This window comes from Plectropomus leopardus, chromosome 20 (genome assembly GCF_026936395.1).
Source record: "Plectropomus leopardus strain MGB_pleo_1.0 chromosome 20, ASM2693639v1, whole genome shotgun sequence".
NCBI lineage: Eukaryota > Metazoa > Chordata > Actinopteri > Perciformes > Serranidae > Plectropomus > Plectropomus leopardus.
The window spans coordinates 15125814-15150124 of record NC_142195.1 but is presented as its reverse complement, the minus strand read 5'-3'; the positions used below and the strand labels follow the sequence as shown (position 1 = coordinate 15150124).

At 39.7% G+C, this 24311-nt stretch overlaps 1 protein-coding gene across 2 annotated transcripts in view; it reads left to right on the top strand.

Moving 5' to 3' along the window:
- The window catches only part of wdr70 (WD repeat domain 70), a 54069-nt gene that overhangs the window by 22543 nt on the left and 7215 nt on the right, over positions 1 to 24311 (top strand). For both annotated transcript variants that reach the window (XM_042509961.2, XM_042509960.2), the window contains exons 11-16: positions 8455 to 8554; positions 8994 to 9078; positions 9184 to 9322; positions 19295 to 19395; positions 20799 to 20878; positions 22545 to 22661. In XM_042509961.2, coding sequence (XP_042365895.2) covers positions 8455 to 8554; positions 8994 to 9078; positions 9184 to 9322; positions 19295 to 19395; positions 20799 to 20878; positions 22545 to 22661 — 622 coding nt within the window. The remainder of the gene's footprint in view (positions 1 to 8454; positions 8555 to 8993; positions 9079 to 9183; positions 9323 to 19294; positions 19396 to 20798; positions 20879 to 22544; positions 22662 to 24311) is intronic.

Here is a 24311-nt window from a genome sequence, read left to right as displayed (position 1 = left end):
TTCGATCCACCCCTTGTTCCTCCACAGCCTCACCCTCTCATTCAAATTTGTTCACTTCTGGAGTCAAAAATCAGAGATGATGGAAGCCAAAATGCCAAATTTGAGGCTTCAAAAAAGGAGTATAAAAACCATCGGTGAAATCACTCTGGCTACTTTGATTATTTTTATACATTCTTTGTGTTAAATGCAGTTTATTGACACCTGCATAAATTGACCACCACCACTGGCAAGCACATCATTTGTAGTTACTGGCCTAATAAGACCCTCAACACACTAATGTGTCTCTGCACAGCATCACTGTAAACGTGTAACTCTGTGGGTCATCAAAGATGGAGCTGTGGAAGATTATAAACAGAGAATAACAGAAGATCTTATTTAAGTCCGATGAAAATGTTTAGAAAACTGTCCAGGATCTGATAACTGGCTGGAGTACATGCACAACTCTAATTATGAATATGTCATGGAAGCGTTTGAAATGCAATAAAACTGGTCCACCAGGCTAAAGATAGCGCGATTGTAAACATTTACACCGGATCTCAGTCCTCCATAGTGATTTATGTCTTACATTGCTACACAGCCCAATCATCCCACCTTTAACCTACATGTGAGGACAAAAAGTCACAAAAATGACCTTCAAGACTTGCTTTTAATGAAGTTAATGCTTTTGTCACCCATGTAAACCCAGAACAAAGACCATCAAAGAGTCAACACGAACACAGTCCTACTTTTTGCAGTTTGTAGTTTAGCCGTAAGGGAATACAGTCACTTCAGTGGAACACACTCTCGGATTATGTGGACACTCGCTCTACTGTGATCTGCTAACACACACACACGCGGCTTCGCCATCACCACTTGTTGATTTCCATGAAAGATCAGAGCAGCTGCTCCGGACTGCAGTTTGGCCACTTGATCCGCAGAAAGTAACAGAGGTCAGAGTGAGATGTTACAACTGACTGCACAGTGGGCATCATTAAGCCTTTCAGGTGTGCGGTTATAAAAGTATGGAGGTTGGGGAAAGGCAGCACCGGCTTGCAGTATTTTTATAACGATGCCCAGATAGTGTGGTTAGTAACAGTTGGCTGTGTGGTAGATTGTTATCATAGTCTTCTGCGGATGAAACCTAATGCTGTGTTCCTGCAGCTATTTATCAACTCCTGCTGCTGAATGGGTGTAGATGTGAATTAGGGCTCAGTGTGTATGTGCATGCACATGCATATGCATTATGCATGCATGTATTCACAATCTTGTACATTTTAACAGACTTGCTCCCAAACCTTTCTGCACATAGGATTTCAGAGCTTTAGCAGAGCAGCTTCATGTAATAATTGTAGGGTTCAATTCTGCAAAACATCTTTTACTCTGATGGTAAAAAGTGTTGTCACTTAAAGATTGATGCGAATTTCACCTTGTGGAAGAAGCTACCAAATTCAGCAAGAAACCTGTACTTGTGTAGTTTTTAAATGTGATGTTTTTAATGTGTTTAAATATATCTTGTTGTATTTAGTGTTCCTTCTTTCTACCTCACTGTTCTAATCTTGGTTTCATCCACGAGTGTTGCAAACTATCTGCTCTTGACGCTATGACATCGGACAGCTGTTTTCAGTTTGTCTGTGTACTTTACCTCTATCAAATAAACCATAGATAAATCACTGGTATACATGCATATCTGAGTGGAAATAGGCTCACAATCCTGCTGCGTGTTTAGGCCAATGAGAAGGGCACAGTTTACAGAGGAAGTCACAAGGTGCGAGAGAAGTTTCAAACTGTGTACGAGAATCCGGTTTCACAAGCCGGCTGTGTAGATTATCACAGGAAGCGAACACCGTGGCATCTTCCAATGCCAGCCAACATCAGGATAGTAAATAAACACTCAAGCTTTCACAACAGCAGTAAATGATCCAGAAATAGCTGTAGGGGTATATGTTTGCATAAGCAGCTAGAATAACCGCAAGCTACCTATTGAACAGACCACTTCTACTGACTGGGATTATTCATCAAGATTAAAATATGAAATAATTCTTATTATTTTTCTGCCTTGAATTTATTGCCCACTTATCACCATTGTCTGTTTTTCTTTTCATAATTTACTTCAGAGTTGAATGATGGTACCCCTTTTCTTGTTTCACCTTTGTCCTTTAAGACCAGAGCATGTTTTTAAATGTATAAATGCAGAAAACATTTCTTTTCAGTGCAAACAAAGCCGGCACTGAAAACAGTGTAACATAACAATACACAAAAAATGAGTTAAAACGCAGCATGTGTTAACAGCAGATGGTGTTCATCTAGGAGAGAAAGACGTCAGATGAAAAGAGAGAAAAAAACAAACTTTGTGCAATGATTCATCACGGGTCGAACAAGAGCTCATAGCTTTCTTACTAGTTGACCTTAGGAAACCTGTGGCTATGGGGAAAAACATGCTCTTGGGTGATGTTTTAGAAAAACTAATGTATCTTTGCAATTCTCTCTGGAGTAATGTGAAGCAGATTTCAGCACCATCTCCTCGCAGTATATTAATGCAATATATTTCAACCCTGCACCTCTGAGATGACACTGTTATAGAGTGACTGAGTGATGGAGCTGCGCCATTGTTCAGAGTGACTGTTTACCTAAGTGCTGTTGTATCCCCATTGGCCATTGCTCTTTTGAATTAAACAGGCACTGACCTTATTTAAGTCGATGGTGTTGACAGGCTGGCAGAGCTGTGGACACCGACAGTTCTATATTGCTGTATTCCTCATTTTCTGTAACCAGTGTAGCATGATTGTGTGGTGAAATCAGCAAGCTAAATAGCTAACTAGCAAGCCAATACATGAGTAATATTAACAACTTAATGCTTCATTCAGAGCCGGTCCCTTCTGCTGTGTGACTGTGTCTAAGTGTACAGCTCTATATTCAAACATATATTTACATGAATTTTTGGGCTGGACCGTAACAACCATTTCATAAACAGTCCAGCCATATACTGTTTTGACCTAGCCTTGTTTTCCTAGAAACCCGCCTCTCCACTAGATCTACTTTTATGGTGCATCATTGAGCTTCATGCAACAGCTAAGATAATTACAGTAAAATGGTTCATCAGCCTACCCTTCTGTTCATAGTCCGCTGAACTAACCCAACCTATTTGTGCTACCGTGCTCTGATGCACTCGCAGTTATATGAATAGAACTTTGTCAGTTTGAAAATGCTCTCATTATCCATGTGCACATGGCACAGCTGTGACAGTGTTCATTGTGATTGTGTAAAAATGGAGCTCTAGATATCTTTGTTTAAGGCTGATCACGTAGAGTAGTCAGTTTTCAAAGCTCAGTTGGTCACCCTCAAGGTAAAGTATTGTGTTTGACTGGGTTTAAGCCTTACACATTATGCTTCAGCTGCTGTTTAGTAGGCCTGAGATAGCCTGTGGCCTCCCTGTTCCCCACCCGCTGTAAGATTAGAGAAAGTACTTTTTATATTAAATTGAACTCTTGACTTTTATTTTTAACCAAGTCAATTTTTAAAGGCAGTGAATAAAAGAATAGGAAGATAATCTAGGATAAGAAATGAAGAGAATGGATTTAAGTCCGAGGTAATATATGAGTAAAATGATGATGGGAAGCAGAAAATTATCCCTGGAGAGACTACAGAGGCTAAATGGCCATGGCCTGAAAAAGTGGAGTCCGTGCTATCTACAGTTCAAGGTAACAGTGTTATCTGTCTCGTGCAAGTTAATAACTTCCCTTCATTTACTTTGGAAGTGAAGTATGGCCTTTTTTCTTTCTTGTATCGTAAGGACACATCACTCATTCACCTCACGCTCTGCTCTCTCCCGCTCTTTCTTCGCCAGTGTTCCTCTATCTTATCTGTCTTCCACACTCTGTGCTCACTTCAAATTCCTTATCCACCTCTCCGAGTCAAAAGCCTGTATTGCTGCAATTCTCTTTTCACTGATTTATTTGCATTCCGTTTAGAATTAATGAAAATGTAGCTGTATAAACCAAGGTTATGTTTGTTTGAGTGTTAGCAAGCCTACTTCCCAGACTATTGCGTCACCACTGTCTTTTAATGATCGATCTCTGTAATCTGGCTGTACCCGGGTAAAACTAAGGTAGTGGGAGGTAAATATGGGGGTGGGGGGGGTGGGGGGGGAATCAGACCAGGTGATTAAAATTGGTAAAAACACTAAATAAAGCAATTTCATATTACAAATCAGTGTTTCTCACAGGCTTTTTGCCTCTTCACAGTGATATCATTAGCCCAGCACCTGCTGTGTACCCACCTTTTTCTCTGATACAGACATCAGGAGGGTTTACCAGGAGCGGGATCATCCACAGAGGTCGCCTCCTCTCCAAAACAAACAGACACAATGATTGAAGCCTGTGAAAATACTGAATAAAGCAGGTTCACACACAAAATCAGTGTTTCTCCTATGGTGTTTGGTTTGTCGGATGCAGGCCACTTACCTAGCACCTCTTAATGTGTGCACACTTTTTTTCTCTGATAACTTAAGATCCAGACATTTAGGAGGTTTTTACCAGGAGCCAAATCATCAGCAGAGGTCTTGTTCACTCCAAAACAAACGGACCTGGTAAAAACACAGAGTTAAGCAGTTTCATGTTATTTATTTATTTTTTCCTGATACTGCCCTTCGCAGAGAGGCTGCTAACTACGTAGCTGACACGCAAACATAAAATGGTCCTATCTTGTTGTGGTGCAACTCATTCTAAGTTAACAAAAACACAACTTACTTTCATACAGTTTCACACGAAAAAAAATCTATTTATTATATTATATTCCAATTCTGCCAATATATCCCCCTAAATCCTACACAGTGAAGTCTGCACCTTAAAAAGTTGACAATAAAAATAATAATTACTAGTAGTTGCATTCCTAATTTATAAAACTGTAGAATCAAACAAATCAAAACTTTAAAATGCTACAACTTTTGACTTCAACACAGACCATTTTATACACTTGAGGTTAGCAAGTGTAACATGAATTTGTATTTTTTTACTGGTTATCTCCTTTTTTACTTCTGTTCATTGTCCACCTTTTAGGCGGCTGTGTACTTTGTGAGAGCTTTTCTTCTCGCTGTTCCTTTGTATGTATGTGTGAGAAAGATAGAGAGAATTATGTCTGTGTGTGTGCGGGGCGGGGGTTGAGCTGGGTTATTTCCAGCCTGGAGCTGCAGACCTTGGCACACACACTCTCTGCACTACAGTAGTACACCACTTGTTCAGAGTGAGGGCTGAGGAAGTACATCGCACGGCTGGCCATCTTGAAAACAGCTGCTTCCACGAGATGTTAAAATGCTTCTGTTTGCAGAGGGGAACATTGCTGCAGTGGCTGGGATTAATTAGGAATATTTTGGATGACTTTTAAATATGGTCTGATGTAATTATGAATTGTTTCCAAACCTCCACCTAAAATACCACCAATGCTTCTTCTGAAATGGTTCAAAAGTGCTCATTACCTGCTTTTATCCTATGAACTACAAAGATGAGATTACACTCCCTCTTGCTTTTGTAGTCAGTCTGTTCTCACCTCCATACAATGACCTCGACTGAAATGTCACTTAGCCTACTTGGTTTTCAGTGATGCATGCTGATCATCACTGCCAAGTTGAGTAAGATGGCATTCTCATATACAGCAACATGCCAAGGAAATAGTTACAAGGGCAGAATTATCCACATGATTTGACTGATGAAGACCATGGTGGAAATGTTGCCTGGGGGGCTGCAATACTAAGTGAGCAAACTACCTCTCTTTTTCCACTGTAAGCTGATATGTCATGTGTTATATGTGCAACGTCTCTCTTTTAGTATTACATGTACTCGTATTTATGACTTCAGTTCATTGTAAATGTATTTTCTTTGTTTTTCATTAATCACTTTTTTTAATGGCTGTATAAATTGTAAGAAAATAATGAACAATGCCTATGACACTGTCCTGAAGCTCTTGTTTTGTAAGACCAACAGCTCCAAACCCAGAGATTTTCAGTTTAGCATCACATAAAACAAAGAAAAGCAGCAAATCATTTTGACATTGATTGTCAAAATAGTTGCAGGTTAATTTTATTTCAGTTTCGGTTAAATAGTAGTTATTGTTATTGTTATGTTACAAATGCCTTTGGCTTTCAAACACAATCCAACCCCAAGCCCAGATAACCCTGATGACATGATTAAGGTTATCATCAGATAACCCTGTATTTTCCCAGACTTAACAAAGCTCCTTTAAAGCCACAAAAGATATACAGCTATGGAAGGCTCAGTTCCCCTTGAACTGATTTAGGGAGAAAAGTGTGTTTATTAATTTATTTCTTCGCTCACTTTTATTGTCGTCTTCTGTGCCTCAGGCACATGTGTTGTTGAGAGGCCAAAATGTATATTTTGTGATTAAACATTGTGGTTGTTAATATTTTAATGTAATGCTTTAAATGTTACTGGTCAACACTTGTGACATAACACTTGTTTAAAGGGACAGTTCACCCCAGAGGAAAAAATACATTTTTTCATGGTTTTTTCAAGGAAAAATAAATTTTTTTCCTCTTACCTGTAGTGCTGTTTATCAGTCTAGATTATTTTGGTGGGAGTTGCTGAGTTTTGGAGTTTTCTAAGCTATCAGCAATCTTTTTTCCCCAATAGAGTAGAATTAGATGGCACTTGGCTTGTGGTGCTGAGAGCACAAAAAATGAATGGTAAATTCAACAGCGTTGTCTCTTTTCATCTGCGTGGTGATATGGTTGGCAGGTGTAGTTCAGTAGAAGCAAAACAGTTCCTACATGAAACCACTTGAATTATCAGTGCAAATTATCTTGAGTAAACAGGTCTTAATTTCTGGAAAGAGACCTTGTTTTTTAAGTTAAAAAAGAAATACATTTTTGGCCTTTGAGCACCACAAGCAGAGTGCCATCCAGTTCCATAATATTTGAGAGAAGGCATCTCTGCGGACGATGTCTCCAACACTCAGCAAAATAAGGAAAAAGGAAAAATATTTATTTTTTAGGGGAACTGTCCCTTTAATGGCAAGAAGAAAGAATCAAAAGGGTGATGATAGCCCAGTGCTGCAGTTAAAAGGGTGTCTGATGTGCGTCATAAGCTGGCTAACTGTACTCTGGTACTGGTTGGAATATTATAATGCTTTTACAGGTAGGAGCAAAGGAAAAATCAAAATCTGTCAAACAGGCACCTAAACTTGCCAAGGTAAATCTCTGTGGTCTATAGTGTAGCTTAAGAGTGCGGTGGGTACAGTGTGTAAAGTTGCTGGTATTGCATAAGTTGTAGAAAGCTTCAAAGTTGAATAGTGTTCATGGAGGAAATGAAAACCGTGTGTTGTTTTGAAGACACAGAGAATGAAAAGGTCTTTTTGTTACCGCAGTGACAAAGTGAAATGTCTGCTACTGAAGCAAAGCGTTTGCAGTTTCATACTGAAATATATCAGGAAATTGTAAGAGCTCTTTTTAATATTGATGAGGAGTAGTGACCAAGGCAGCATGTTTATGGAAAAGGCAGAGAGCGCCAGGACTGCACTATTTATTCCTTTTGGTCTGTAAGTAATGATCAATTACATCTTGTCTAGGTTTTCTCTGTCTCTCTAATGCCCTTTGAGGCTTGTCTGTGGTTCATACCAAGTGTATATAAATAAATTCGCCTCTGTATTTGCTCAAGTATTTTTACTTTTGTCACTTGCACATTACTAATATTAGACACAAAGAGGAAGGGCTTGCTGCTGTTATGACCTGTACTAGAATTTTAGTTTCATACATAAAGCAAGCTCATGTGTTTAATAATGACAGGGCATTTAGTCTTGGTCACAGGTCAATACCTGGTCATCGCTGTTCACATCTCACTCTGCTGCTCCAGCTGTGTTACACATCACTGCTAATGTATAAACTATAGGAAATGCATTGTTTTTATGCCTCTGTGTCAGCGATAGCCATGGCCGGAGGTATAATGTTTTCACGTTGTCCATCCGTCAGTCCCCTTCTTGTGGTCAAAAATTCTCAGGAACAGCTGGAGAGAAATATTTGGACTCAAGGATGGACTGATAAGAATTTGTCCAAAATTCAAGAATATATGCGCTAATTATGACAGAATTTCACACAAATGTCTAATAGAATGAAATGATTAGGTGATGACATTTTATATCCAAAATAGCAAAGTGCCACTTCACTTTGACATCATAATGTTTGGAAAAAAACATTATTCTACATGAAAACTCAGCAACAAAAGGGGAGACATTTGGTTGAATACTAAAATGACGTCATTAATCTTAGATTAAACCTTGTATAGATCTTCTGTGCTGAATATGAAGAATATGTGGCATTTTGCAGCAACATTCATTTTTATTTCAAGCATTGTCAACTGTCATGGCTGCATGACTCAGGACAGACATGGACGTGAAGTGTAACTGCAACCTGACCGGTTTGTGGAGGCGAACAACAGCCCCGAGGTAATTCTAGTCCTTTTTTCTTCCCAGGTCCATACAAAGTTCCACTGTCGGCAAGCACACATTCCAGGATCAGACACCTCCTGCCTCTCCTTTTCCTATGATGGCATGACTCTCGCTTCACGTGGAGGTAAAAAAAAAAAAAAGACCCTGATCTTACAGCATCATCCAAATCCTGCAGCCAGCAGTTGTACACATTGAGGTTGCATTCATCAGCAGCTCAGCACAGAGGGAAGAATTCACTTCACTCTTCCTGTGCAAAAATAAGGGATGCCACCACCGGCAAAACACAAAAGAGAAACAAGAGATCTATATACAGAAACACTTGAGTTCCTCCTTGGTATGTGATCTTGTCAGGAAGTTTCCAACACAAAGACAAACAGGAATAACTCTTTCTAAGAGTCCTTCACTCAGCTTAAAGTAAATGAAAGGTAATTCTCACAGCCTTGTTGTATAGTTAAGAAAAGTCAAAGTAAATAACTTCCAAGACAGCTTTACTGTGGGGACTTTATGTTTAGTAAATTTCACAATTTACAGTTTACCTGTTGTCTCCATCTTTTTTTTTTAAGGCGATGACACTCTGAAGATGTGGGATATTCGCAACTTCAAGAATCCTGTAAATGTAGCCACTGGACTGACCAACTACTTCACAATGTGAGAAGTTTTACCCGTCGTCTTAATCACAATTTGTATTATTACCTTAAATAACATGTATGATATGAACTTAGAATAATGTGTCTGTGTAATTTTCCAAATTAGGACCGACTGCTGTTTTAGCCCCGATGACAAGCTTCTTGTAACAGGGACCTCAGTGAAGAAAGAGGAGGGAAATGGGAAGCTGGTTTTCTTCGACCGAGCTTCCTTTCAGAGGGTCTATGAAATAGAAGTCACCAATGCAGTAAGTTCTGACTCAGTCTCCACAACCACAACTGCTTTCACTGCAAGATGTTTTTCAACTGGCTGATATGTTGGACGCAAACCAAGATGACCCCAAATAATGCGCAGTGGAAAAGAAACGTAATGAATCCACAATGAAACATAATCAAACCAATATGCATGTCATTCCTCCTCCACATAAGTAAAAAAATGCAGCCTTAAAATGCTTTTATTTGGTTATAGCTCCCTGAAAACACAACAACAGCAGCCAAAGGCCCCATTATGACAACCAAACAGATTTGACTGGTCTGATATGGAGATTTATTTAACTTCCTATTTAACTCAACACAGGATTATTAACACGGATTATAATCTAGGACTATTATTTAATTTGGTCGTATTTATTTCAGGATTCCCACACAGTATAGGAAAGTATGGAATTTGACTTAAGCGATTTCCAGGCTGATCTAGGGTAGCCAGCAGGTATCTTGACCAAGACTTCCTCTTCTGTGTGCTGGTCTTTTCAGTGAATCTTTATAAATAAATATCTGCATTATAAATGCAGATACACTTTTTTCATTTTATTTATCAAGGGACAGTGTGCACTGACATTAATCATTTATAGATAGAAAAATGAGAAGACACAAAACAGACGCAAGATCCACAACAAAATACCAAGACACAAAAAGATATGATTGGTTGACGCTGAGAACGTTGAAGTCAGCTCAACTTCAGCTTCTTGCGCATCACGCCCATCAGCAGCAGCAAGTGTCATGTATCAGTTTGTAGCTTCCTATCAAAGGCTTCCATATAAAAAGGATTCCAGCAGTTTCTTAAAAAGTCTTAAAAGGCATAGAATTCATTGATCTAAAAGTAAGGACTTAATTGGTATTAAAATGTAAGATTTTTCTGAGTCGTTTTTCTGATGCTGCATTGTAAAACCTCACAATATTAAAGAATGTCCCTTGAACTGACATCACCAAAAAGTCATGTTTAATTTGACAGTAAATACTGGGAACCAGCCTTCCTTATCTTAGGTAACAGTTATAGCTTTATGATTTTTCCCCTCAGTTTTGGCTACTGTAAGATTGGTCTTAAATTCCATTCACAGTGGCTTTAAAAAAACCCTTGAGTCTTAAAAGTCTTAAACCCCATTTTCTTTAAGCTATAGGAACCTTGTAAAATGACTTAAGCGTTCGGCCTCTCCACATGGAATTAATCTGCCCCTCAAACCTGATTGGTCAACACTACGTAGACTACAAATGGAAACCAAAACACTTCTGATACCAGAATCTTGTCCGCCACCTACAGATTGTGCGCACATATGCAGATATCCATTTATACACAAAAGGTCTTTAGATTTGTGTGAGCTGCAGTACCTAACCATAATCCTCTGGTGGTTATTTGGCAACATTGTAGCATACATAGTCCAAATGTATCATACATGTACATGTTGATACAGTTGAATTTTAAAACCATATATTTACATAATAAGCGTCTAGCTATTTGTCCTCAGAGGTCAAACATGGTTTACCAAGCAGGCTGGAAATCTGAGTCTGAAGGAGTAGATAATTGTAAATGGAAAATGTTTAGGAACCCTGTTGTTATATTCTAACAGCATCCTTATAGTATTGTACACCACAGGAATTTATAGAGACAGATCCAGAATTGCATAGTTAGCAGCCTCTGTTATGTATGATTATGGAGTAATAATCCTAGAAACTACCAAATCTTCCACAGTAATGTCATTTCAATTAATATCACTTCATGCAGAAAGAGAAATTGGTTTAGCTTCTTTTTTTTTGTAAATCAAATACCAAATGGTGCAGTCCCGTGGCAGTGAGTAAACATTTTCCTTTTAAATCACTCTGTCTGAAGCCAGTCGTATCTCAGCACCATAGAAAAATATGTATTTTCTTCATCTTCACCCTGGATGAAAGACCGACGTTAGCTGTGTTTTGAAGAAAATGCAGAGGTAGATGAGAATGAGTTATGAGAGGGAGTGAAGGCAAAGGAGGAGGAAAGTTTTTTAAAAAATGGTTAGACGCAAGCTAGGAGAGAGAAGAGTAATGTGACCTTTCCTTACTGCAAGTCATTCCCACAAACCTTTGGCAGGACAGCTATTGATGCTTTTATATGCCTTTGAGTTACTTTTGAAATTAAATTATCTACGGTAACAATCGGCATGTTCCATTCACATGCACTGCACTGTCAAACACGTTAGCCTGCTATGTACTTTATACTAATCCTGCTTTCTCAGAAATCCATTTGGTGAGGGCAACTCGCCATAGGTGCTGAAATGAAGGGCAGAGGTGCTGTCTTCAGTAGAAATCCTTTTTTTTGTTGCTTCCTGCTCCTCCTCCTCTGTCTCTCCTTTTCAACAGATTTAGCACTATGCGTCTGTAGTCATAACAGTGAGGTCTGACAGAGGCTAATGGCTTCTAACTTGGTCTCCCTGACTAAGGCATGACACATGGGCCACTGAGTGAACGTGTTTGCGAGAGGGAGAAAGAGACAAAAGCTGGGTTTGTGTGTCCGTGCATCCCCCTGTCCTGCCAGCCAGCTGCTGTTAGCTCGCAAACCTTGGCACAGCATTGACACTAAGTGCACACCCCGCTGCACAGTTGCACCGACTGAGGGGAGAGGAGAGCGGTCTGTGTTTTGGTTGACCCAATTTATCTGAGATTTTATCTTTACATTTTTTTTTTTTTTTTAAATGTTTTTATCTGTCATTTCCTTATCGAAATATGACACTTTGGTGTTATTTAAACTGTCAGTTTATATAAAAGAATTACAGATGAATTCAAAGTTAAATGTGAGCTTGTCTCAATAAAGCACGATGCTGCGTGAAAATAGAATTGACTGACTTTTGTGTTTACTTTGATGACTAAAAGCGCCAAGAATAGCATCTTTAGCATCAATGTACTCACTGTCAGTGTCCGTCATTCAGGAGGAACAACAACAATCTCTGTCTCACAGTAATGTTGCACTGTTGTCTGTGCAAGTGTTTCTCAAAACTGAAAGCACGTTAAGATACCCTTTTGTGTAGATGATGTTACATCTAGTGCTGTCACAATAACAAGGTTATCGACTTATTGTATGATATATGGACATGGCCTTGATGATTTTGTTGATCCTAATATTACCTGCTTTGTTTACTTGTGTTTTTACATAAAAAAATGTCATCAACATTTTAGTCAACATGATGCCAGAATAAGCGGCAGGGTTTTCCCTACCCTTGAGCTGGGTGCATCAATTCTTTTTTTTTTTTTTTTTATTCTGCACCTGGTTTTGTTTTTGTTGGCCAAACTTTGTATCATATCCAGACAGAATAATTCTAGGCTATTCTTATAAAGATACTGTGATTTAATATATATTTTCTTTAATATATTAGCAGGTGTTATTTATATATATTTCTTAAATATGTTAAATGGTTGTTTCATATTCCAATCCAAATATCTGAATATACTTAAGAATTAAAATAATATTGTTAATTATAATTATTTCTGGAACAATGAACGTAGTTGTCGTGACAGGCATAGTTCTACTATACTTGTCACGCACACCTGTTATCTGGATAGCTAGAGGTCCCACAGTGTTAGAAGATGCCATTTCACAAACCTGACAGCTCAATCGTGTTTTACAATTAAAATACACTTAACTTTTAAATGTTAATAGATTAATGGTCCGCACAATGTAATTCTTAAATAAATGGATGTCTGTCATTTGGACCAAACATTGTTCAGCATCATATATATTTTAGGTCTTCCTGCCGAGTCTACGTAAACTTTTATAAACAGAATCAGCTGTAACATTTGCACCCACTTCAGTGGGGTTAAGATATCACTATAGGCAGCATCAAAGAAAGAGCCCAGACACTTAGGGTCAAAGAGTCTGTTTAGAACTTAACAACCCTCCTCCTTTGCATCCATCCATGGACGTTTGTCTTCTCTTTCACTTTACTGAAGAGGGTAAACATTTGGAAGTGATTTTTCCATTGGCCTTTCACTCGCTCCACCATCCACCATTGTGCGAAACCCTGAAAGCCTCAGCTCACTTTCACTGGAAGGACAGCAAAACCTCTTCCTGTCTGCACACCCTTTGTGCTGCACAGAAATCCAGCAGATTTCCCACAAAATCCTACGCAGTCCCACAAAAAACAATGCAGTCTAGAGACTGAGAGACTGGTACAGGCTGCCAATCGCCTTGGCAGTGATTTTATTTGTGTTAATTGTAACCTCTCAACATTTATATGGTATTGATTAAAGTACTTTAATAATGCTATGTTCCTCCAAAAGGAACTGCAGCCAATTTAGTCTAAAAAAATATCCTTTGAAGCCATTCACATATTTTAGCAGTGCCATATAACGTCTTTTAATTGCTTTTGTGAACATTAAAGCTTCTGTTAGTGCATGAACATGTTGGATTGGGTGGCCCCTATGGATGGTGCAGGAGCTCAAAAAAATGCATGCTTTGTTGGAAAATTGTGCTATTCCTGCTCTTTAGAAATATTTCTAAAATTTGATGGAAAGAAAATCTAATTAGCCCTTTAAATGCAGTAATAATCATGTGTTGATAACTGAGATCAATTACTGTAATATCGCAAAATTGCAGAGACATTTTAGTTTATTTTTCTGGCATTTTGACAATTACTTTGCAAATGGAGAAAAAAAGAAGAATGAATAGCCCAGCCAAGACCACTTTGATGCCCTACTTTGTTGGATTGAATCCTTCCATGATATTTTCCTGCATATACATTTTTGAACATTTTCATAAAATTCCTCCTCTGGATTCGGCCTCTCCTTCCAACCCCACTGATCACTGCTCTTATCAGTCTGATTTAACCACAGTCACACTTGCCAAATTGTGCGTGCACCTTTGCCTGATTTAATAAAAATGATGCAGTGAAATTTAGTTTTGCAGCAGATCAGTTATTTCTGGTTGACATGCACTCAGTGAACCTGATGAATGTGCTATTTACTATGTTTACATCAGCCGTCTGCTTCTCGGATGGCCCGAGAATTTAAGTGCAGTCTTTATAAAGTGGCGTACCAGGCAGGCGAGTGAAAGGAAGGGCCACCAATCATTTCTAACTAAACAGTCTACATAACCCTAGACCTGGATGCTGGGGTACGCTTGGGAGCGGAGGCTGTTTTAGGCCCGTTTGATAAATACTTCAGACACTCTTAAGCTTATCTTAGTCCATCAAAAAGGGGCAGGAACCAGGTGAGCATGCTGACTATCAAAGCACTGAGCTTTTGGCTGGATGTCAAATGGAACTTAAACCTGCAGCCCTCGGGAACTTTCTGTAAATGGGTGAAAGTATCTGTGCACTGTATGTATGTATGCATTTAAATTTATAGCTTGCATGCATGTTCAGCTTCTGGTACTTTGTATTTTATGATGGGAACAAGCAAGGTGGAGAGTATGCACATCCCAAAAAAAACTTTTCCAGGTGCTGGAGCAAAAAATCTAATTGAGGCAATAATCAAACAAAAGATCCGCACACTGTATCAATATCTCACAGTAATTTTAATTGTGCAACTTTTGGATCTAACAGAGATCTTCGTCAGGCATTTTCAAATCATCATCACAAGGCAGAGCAAGCATCATCATCTGCTTTGTGATGATGATTTGAAAATGCCCGAAGAAGATCTTTGTTAGATTGAAACATTGCACAATTAAAAATTACTTTGTGTTTAATCCAGTATGTGGATCTTTTGTTTGATTCTTGCCTCACTTTGTATTTAATGGTCATGTACACTTTGCGTATATGGCAAGAACCTGCTGCATCTCTGTCCCTGATTTCCTCTCATCTCCACGCTAATGCTTTTCCCCCTGTCTGCAGCTGTAGGTGCTCAAATTCAGTGCAAACTTCCAGCACAGGGTGTTACAGCAGGCTGCTGGCAAATAGCAGCACCTGGTCAAACTTGTGTAACGACAGCAACAAAAAGTTTGCTTATCTGACGGGGAGTCTGGGCTGTCTGGTTCCCCAGAGCTGGGGTTTACGCGGTCTGGATTTGGGTTGTTGTGGCCGTTAACTGTTGCCAGCTTTCTCTCCAATGAGGTGGTCTGTTGTGGTGGGGAGTGAGGCTCTAAAGTTAGCTAATGTTGGCTACATAAAATTAAACTTGATGCTTCAGCCATGAGCCTTTAGCTCCTGTTAGCAGTAGACTAAGCTATTAGCAAAATTTCACTTCAGCGCTTCACTGATATTGACACATTTTATGTCACTCATTGTCAAACTTTCTTTTTCACAAGTCTGTGTGTCTTTTTGGGGTTGCATTGCAGTGCAGGCAGTTGTTGCAAATTCTGAATAGTAAGTTTGCAGAATTATCTGCCATTGTATCAGGCTTTCATCAAAGGGATGTGCACATCTGCATTTGCACAACACACACACCCTCTCTCTAAAATGACCATAGACTGGCCAAAGTCTCCCTTCATGGGCTAAATTCAGGGTTCCCACAGTCATGGAAAACCTGAAAAAGTCATGGACTTTAACTGAAATTATGTTTGTTTAAATTTTGAATCTACTATGTTTAAAAATGCCAAAAAAGAGAAAGTCTAGTTTGTCTAGTCTCTGTCCTTTTACAATATATATAGTTTATTATGAGATATTTTCTAAATGTTGGCAAACGAAGTTGCCTACTCCCCCTTTAATGATGTTTCTCTGCCTGGAAAGAGTTTTTTTGTAGAGGGAGAACTATTTTGGGGTCACCTTGAGTTGCTGTTTGCCCATGCTACACCGACCATCTTATGCTTGATGGCTCTTAAACAGTGCGCTGCTGCCTGTGCCATGCTCTTCAGGGAGGCCTTTGATACGAATGGTTGGTCTTTTCATCCTTAGTAAGAGCAGCCAAGCTTGAAAGGTAGACGGGAGGCCTTAAGTCTGTTCAATCTTGTGCATCTCACCCAAGTAAATCTTGCAAACGCCAGTTGTTCCAGTAAGGCAGTTCATAGTAATTACAGACTTCTCGGATATATGCCCATTCAGTGTGCAGCTGAGGTGCTAAGTCTAGAGCTCTCCTTTCTCCTACTACATTCAGTTGGCCTGTGTAGCCAAGTCTGTCAGAAGCATTGCACATTAGGATCCACTCACCAGCGACTAAACAAGGAACACAGCTGTGACTGTTGTGTCCCATTAGTGCTGCATAACTTTATTTCATAATCAGCGTACGTATTGGGCGAGTCGCTGTTGTCTTATTTACGTCTAATCAGCCTTTGGTATTTTAATTTGATGGGACATAGAAGGCTGCTACTGAAGAACTGACTGATTAAAGTTTCCTCCTTCATGATGTGATGTAATTTTGTGGACGTGAAGCGTAAACAGGGGTTCCTAGAGTATAAACATGCTGCTCTGAATATCTGGAAAGCAGTTTTGCTGTTGGACTGGACTGAGCTCTGCTTGGCTCTGGGTTCCTCAGTGGATCCAGCTGTGGTGGGCCCCACTGAACTGGTCTGTTTTAGGCTCTCTCTGTTTGACTTGTTTCACTGCTGACAGATTGATTTGTTTGGGTCTGAAGAGGTTGTTTTCTGAACTTGGCTCAGCTGCAGTTACCTGGCTGTGGTGTCACTTTTATTTTGGTTTACTGCCTGATTTGGGTCATGCTGTGTTGTGTTTCCATACTATGTATTGCGTGAATTCCTGGAGCTTTGACAGTACCTGTAGAGTGTTACAAAATTCCTAGCTGTCGTCTCTGCCTTTGCTCGCATGTAGGGACTGACCGTGTTGCTTTAGCAACCTGACGGGGCAATTTATAAGCCATTACACATTTACACTGAAGCAAATCCACAGTGAGTAGACGTCAATTGCATACATGTTGATGCATGTTTTTTAAGTGTAGTGCATTCTATGGGAACACATTCTCCCTCGGGACAAAAACAGTGGATTTTCACACGTCAGAATTATTTAATATAGAAGTACCTTGCTGCTGGAAAGAGTCTTTTCATAAAACTGAGCTGTTGATGCAGTAGAAATACACAAATACTACTAAAACTGGTGCTATAGGACCAGAGAAAAAGGGCTGTGGAACTCTCTTTTTGCTCAACTACCAGAATGCACTGCACTGTGCATTGAACCAACAAATGCTCCAGTTGGTGGGTGACTTAATGCGAGCCTTTCTACTTTTTCCTAGGAATAATATTGTGGCTGGCTGGTAACAAACAATCTTGAATTACAGTTAAACAGTACACTAAAATATGTTTCTGAAAACATTTTAGGTGACAAATTTGCAACACAGTAATAGTCTTGGTTCACCAAGCACCAGCACTGCTTAGCGTTGCCATTTGATTTCAGGTTTTTCAACCTCTGTTTTTGCATTACAGGACACAGTATGGTGTTACTTCTTGTTCACAAATTCTTGTATAACAGCCAAACAGTGCACTAAATGTGTTTAAATTGGCAATACAGTATCAGAATCTTGGTCTGTAATTGATCAGCACTGCCTGGATTTACCAATTGCTCTGAGTTTGACAGACAGGTTGGTTCTGTCTCTCAATCCACTTCTATACACTTTGTGTCCATTATGGTGGGCATAAAAAAACGTGAACGTACAATCTGTAGTTTTAGCAACAACCTTAGAAGCAGTGAAGATTGAGCTGGGAGATGAGCAGGGAGATCTGGGCGCTGGTAAGATGGAGGGAAATTTACCACAATTCATTTACTAATACTATGCACATTGTTATGATGCAAAGCTGTTTGAAAATCGCCAAAGTATCCCTTTAAGCACATTCTGTTAAAAGCATTTTCCAGATCTCTATCAATTACAGCCGGCTCATGATCTGGTGGAACAGATTAACCCTCATCTGTCCCGTGAGCTACACACCACTGAGCAGTTGGTCAGATTGTTTAGATATGCATGACGTTCGTGTAAAATTTAAGCAGATTGCAAATGATTTTAATTCCCCGTAGGCACAAAACTCCTAATTATGTTACACACTTGCGTGAAAATGTTGGAACATAATTATGTTAATAAGTTCATTTATTTATATGGTGAGAGAATTTTATTCAATACAGAGTATTGTTGGTATATTTTGTTCATATAACAATTTGTTTATTTATTTTTGTTAGTTTTCACTGTTATATTGATGTTAAACCAACTAGCCAGGCTTTTATTTTCCCTACGTACGCAGTATGCATGTCTTCGTACGTGTCTGTCCTCTTGAGTGCGTGTATGTGTGTGTGATTGCGACTCCTTCTCATGGTATCCTGGTGGGAAGCTGAACAGCTGGGCGCTAAGCAGCTTTCACCGTCACAGAATCTGGACATCCCAGTAGTAGTCCTACCCACCCCCCATCCTACGCCCCTGTCCCAGACCCCCACCCCCCCAGATTGCCTACTCTGATCCACATAAAGACAAATGCTCCCTCAAAAAATGTTGTACAACTACTGGACATGCAAGAATACATGACACTCTTAAACACAAGTCATCACAGGAGGTTGTGATGCTCTAATAATGTGTGTGAAGAGAGGAGTCACTTCTGCAGGGAGTTCTCTACTGTGGCTCAAATATCACAGAATGAACGCAGGGATCTTCATCACTGTCCAACAACTGTGTGTGTATTTCTCCCTCTGCCCCCTTTTGCTTTCCGTCTCTATCTCTCTCACACACACATACACACCTCTGGATAAATGTGGTCACATTTGCCTTTTGGCACAGGGCCATCTGTCACACACAGACTGAGGGATCCAGCCCTCATCCCAACAACCAAATATAGTCAACTAGAGCAGCAGAGCACGCTGGGACTGATCCCCACTGCACCACAACCAACCTGGGTCACACACTCACAATACTTCAAATATGATTGTTACCTTTTGTTTGCAGAGAAGCAGAAACATCCTTGGAGATCTGAACCACAGGAGATAAAGTTGTTCACAACCTGCTGTGGGCTGCTGTTTTAAAACATGACCTCCTTTCCTCACATGTCCCACCTTCAGTCACTGTACAAAAAACACTTAACTGTATCTTGTTGTTTCTTTCTGTCTGTGTTCCAGAGCGTTGTCCGCTGCCTGTGGCACCCAAAACTTAACCAGATAATGGTGGGGACTGGGAATGGACTGGCCAAAGTCTACTATGACCCTGTTAAAAGCCACAGGTATGTTTGGTTTGCACCTTTAGAAATATGGCTGGTGTTATCGTTTCTTTAAAAAAAAAAAAAAAAAAAAAACTGTTCTCCTGAAGGGAACAAGGAATTTGTCCTAACAGTTATTGTCTGTGTATCCACAGCCTGAATTAACTTGCCGCCATGCCATAAGAGGCTGTTGTTGAACAAAAACAATTAAAAACACATGTAAGAGCCATACTGTTTCATGGATAACATATGCGTGCATTGTAATCAACATGCCGTAAACACAGTATAAACATGAGCATGCAGTTGCAAAGGTCATCATCTGTCTCTGTGTCAGTCAAACCAAATAACATAACTGAATCATTTATTGTTGTTCCCTGTATATGTAAATACACTTAAATTAATCACAACTTTTAATTCTCCTTAGACAACAATTGAGCTTTGTGACACACATGAAAGAAATTGTCAGTGCAATAAATTCACTGCTGGTTTAAGTCTCTACAAGACAAGAGAAAAAAGTCTCACCTTTGATCTCTTGTTTTCTTCTTTATCTGGTAACATTTCCACAGAACACTAAGTATATTGAAAGTGGTATGTAATGGGTACAGATGTATAGAGCCTTGCAAACGTATTCACCCCTTGTTTCCTACTTACAACCTGTTATTTATATAGATTTTTTTTTTACACAAAATGATCAAAATAAGTGAAGTGAGATGAAAATCCAAAAAGTTGTTTTTAAAATTAGAAAAAAAAATTTTTTTTCATATCACTTTATCACCTATGTAGGTCCATCACAAAAATATCAGTATAATGCAACTAAATAGGAAAAAAAACACCAAGAGGGTAAAAACTTTTGCAAGGCACTGTATACCTAACCTTTAGATGTTCTGTTAGTGATTCCACTGCAGACAATACTCTTGAATATAGGCTCTTTTTTTCCTGTTGTAATAGCTGCATCACTGCTCTGTCCAGCTCTTGCTGTATTTCCTCTCAGAGGAACATCTGCACCTTGTCGATTGTCCCCAGAATTGGTTTGCATGCTGACATTTTCAGAACAAAAAAGAACAGGCAGGAATGTTCAGAGTCTCTGCCGCCATCCATGGCATATTTTTAAAAAAGCGTTTTTGTGCATTGAGTCCTTGTAGAGCAAAAGTAATGATTTCTCTTTCGACTAATCAACAGACTGCAGTGTTTCTAGCTCCACCTTTTAGTATTGGATCAGTGTGTCAGGTACCTCAACAGAAGATTGACGAAAAAATTGGACGAAATGGAGCTATTCTATTGGTACCATCCACAGCTTTTGACAATGAAAACGCATAAATAATCGCTCCAATTCTAATATGCAACAAACTGAACTGAACTGTTTGGTGGAAACAAGGCTTATGATACGTTCAAATAGTCTCTTTTTTAACCAACCGTCTCTTTTCCAGAGGGGCTAAGCTGTGTGTAGTGAAGAGCCAGCGGAAAGAGAAACAAGCAGAGACGCTAACACAAGATTACATCATCACACGTAAGTTCCTCCGTGTCTGTTCACACGCTCACACGGTCTTTGTTGTCCATACCTTCTGAGAATTATGGAATTTGCCACTCAATAAATGTTGAATTTAATTCCCTGCCGCACATCCCCTTTTCATCAGTAAACAATTACTTAAGCAATTAAAGTGAAGTGCTTTTCTCAAAGCCCTCCGGCAGATAAGTCCACCTTGAGCCTTTAACCCATTTTCTCCTTATACAGTATGGCGCTGTGTGTTTAAACAACAAGAGAGATACATCACCAAAACAATGCGAGCCATCCTCCAAGTGCATGATATGAAAAGTGAACCATCCTCTAAGCATCTTCCATCTTAGACATAAAGAACTATATTACCAATCCTGGTTTACATGCAACCTCTGGCTCCCTTCTCTCCTGTCTATCACACACGGAAACATTCAAACACTATCTCATAGCGGGGGCTTTGCAAAGAATGAGTGTTCAGGGCTTTCACAGGCCCATTAGCTGATGGAGTAGGGTGCCGGTGAGTGGATCGACAGCCCCAGGGCACTGTGCCACGCGCCAGCCATGTGGTCTGCAGTCACACCGGATCACGCTAAGGACAACCTCTGATGGCGTGATCTCCTGCTGATCCACAACATGCACCTTGCTACCTGTCATCCTGTCATATCACAAACACACGAGGCTGTCATCTCTTTTGTGCGTGCCTCGCACTCCTTTGCCCTCAGACTGGAGTCATGAACTTGCACGAACGGAACAGCTGCCGACATGTCGTCCCTGATTGGCTGCTAAGGCCCAATTCAGATGCAATTTATTGTTTGGGCTACCACAGCCTCTTCAGATGCATCATGTGATTTCATTGCCATGCCAACAGGGTGTGAAATAGGCAGGCATTTGACTGCCACAAGCGGTGAGTGACGCACTTGATGCCCTGGCACTGGAAAATTAGAGGGGACAGGAAGCAAGTGATGGCCCATTGAGAAAAGCGAGGGAATCTGTTAACAGTAACCTTTTTGCTTAATGTAGCGTGGAGGAGAAGAATTAACACTGAACAGCGACAGCGCTCCTGAATGGAAAATCACTTTATCTAACCCTTTACTAAAGTGTCTCTTTGTAACCCCTGAGGATAAGAGCAGAGCATACACTCACTTTACACAAACGCTCACTCACACACACGCACGCCCTGCTTCTCACACACCTTTAAGGGCACTCATTCACACGTACTCATGCACACGTTCACTCGCACACTCATGGATTTAAGTGCTGGGGGCCTTTTATTGTGATAGTGTTCACAAAAGTGTGAAGAGTGGCAGAGTGATTGTTTGAATCTAAACACGGGGATATAATGAATATGTTGGTGTGCACTATGGCAGAAAGAGTACACAAGAGGAGAGATTCTGCCGTAGGTCAAACAGGTGTGTGTATTTTCACGTAAATGCTCCGTGTCTTCCGCAAGGTGTACAGTAGTAGCGGGTGAGATTGTGTTTCTGCACGTTCTGTTTAAAAACACAGCCATATCTCAGCTTTTCATTCTGTCCTCATTTAGCGACGGAGCACTATACGTGAGCTTCAAACACTGAACATATTGCCAGGAGCCCTGCCTGCTTATTTGTGCGGCACTGTTATGTGATCTTGCAGTTACCTAAGCAACTTGATTATCCTTGTTTACCTTGTGTGTCTCCAGCTCATGCCTTACCCATGTTCAGAGAGGCACGGCAGCGGAGTACACGGAAACAGCTGGAGAAGGACCGACTTGACCCAAAGAAATCCCACAAACCTGAACCTCCTGTGTCCGGACCAGGTGAAGTGCTTATGTTTTTGCTTTTATTAGTGCAAAACCTTAACAACACAGAATAAACAAATAAGTAACAAGAAAATGGACAAGAGAGTAACAAGAAAGTTAGGCAATATTGTGTATAATGAGTGTCCCTGGGAGACGAGACAAAGCAATCTAATGAGCAGAAACACACAACAAACATTGTCATGTGAATTTATATAGCAACAAGGTACAGCCACAGTTCTCCTGCTGGTTTTAAAGCATGTTGTTAATCATGTCCTTTACTTGGATGAATACATGATTCTGTTTAAGACAGATGTACAAATCCACAGTTGTTGATCTGCTCCGTATTATGCAATCCAGCTGAAGTCGAGCGTTGACAGATAGCTCTGCTCCCAATTGGCCTCTCAAAGATTCATTGTGGCCGCTGTTGACTCATATTTTTTGGGACATAATGATTCAGTGTGAACTTTCTCTGCAACCAGTGGTCAACCTGTTTGTATTGTTACTGTAATACACACTTTCACAAAACTCTGCCACACCTATGCACAATCATGAATGCAGTTTGAGCTTAGTTCCAATAAGCCAAGGTGCCAGACAACATTTCCGGCTTCATTGTATTCCAGCTGGCTCATTGCTGTGTTTGGTTGTTTTTTTTCTCTTCCACTCACTTATTCCTTCAGAACTGTTTACCTACAACTGTATAATGGCTCCACACTACAATTCAGCGCAATTTCCTGAGATTAAAAAAGAAAACGTGTTTAAAGTCTTTAGCCCATGAATGTATAAAGAGAACTTGATACAGCGTCGGAGGTGGAGTCCCGTTCATTCGGATGAAAGCCGTTCAGTGGGGCATAAAGCCAAAAAAGCTTGACTTCTCTGATGTAAAATTACTGGGATCTTTAATTATTTTCTTGTTTGTTTGTTTTGTTTTGGTTTGTTTTTTTCTTCTCTAATTTTCAGGTAATTTTCTTTTACTTTTTAAAGTTGTTCATTGCCTTCTTCCCATGTTTTCTAACTCAATCAAGCCAGTTTGCTCAGGGTTAATCTTGCAGCTCTTCTAGACTTTTGAAATGTCATCAGAAGGAATGGTTGAAAGCTCAATAAAATGTATCCAGTGACTTCTCTTTCCCATTAAAAATCTATTCTTAAAAAAAAAAAAAAAGTCCTTTTCAGGCCCAATAGTATTACGTGACAGACCCTAAAGCTGTAGTTACATGGTTTGGCCACTATTTCAAACAAACTTCAAACTCCAGCAGACTTCCTGGAGGCCTGGTTTAGACATGGAATGTAAAAAAAAAAAAATTAATTGGCAGAAAAAAATCTTTTGAAGCAAGACGTTTAGTCCATTTTACAACAGAACTCCCTAAGAAACACACAGCACCGTAAGGCAAATGAAATGTGTGTTAAACGGCAGTTATTGATATATTCAGTATGACTGTGTTTCTGTGTTTTACAAGTTCTGTTGTGAAAGAAAATTATTCTTCAATTTATAATTAAAAAGTTATAATAATTGTAATAATTTATCATTTGACACTGCTGCTAAATGACAAATAGGATTCATTGTGCATAGAAGTATAAAACATGTAACGTCACAGGTTGAAAGAAAGACAAGAAAAATAAATTGAATAGTCTGCAAATGAAAATGTAGGTCCATTTCATAAAGATAAGGTT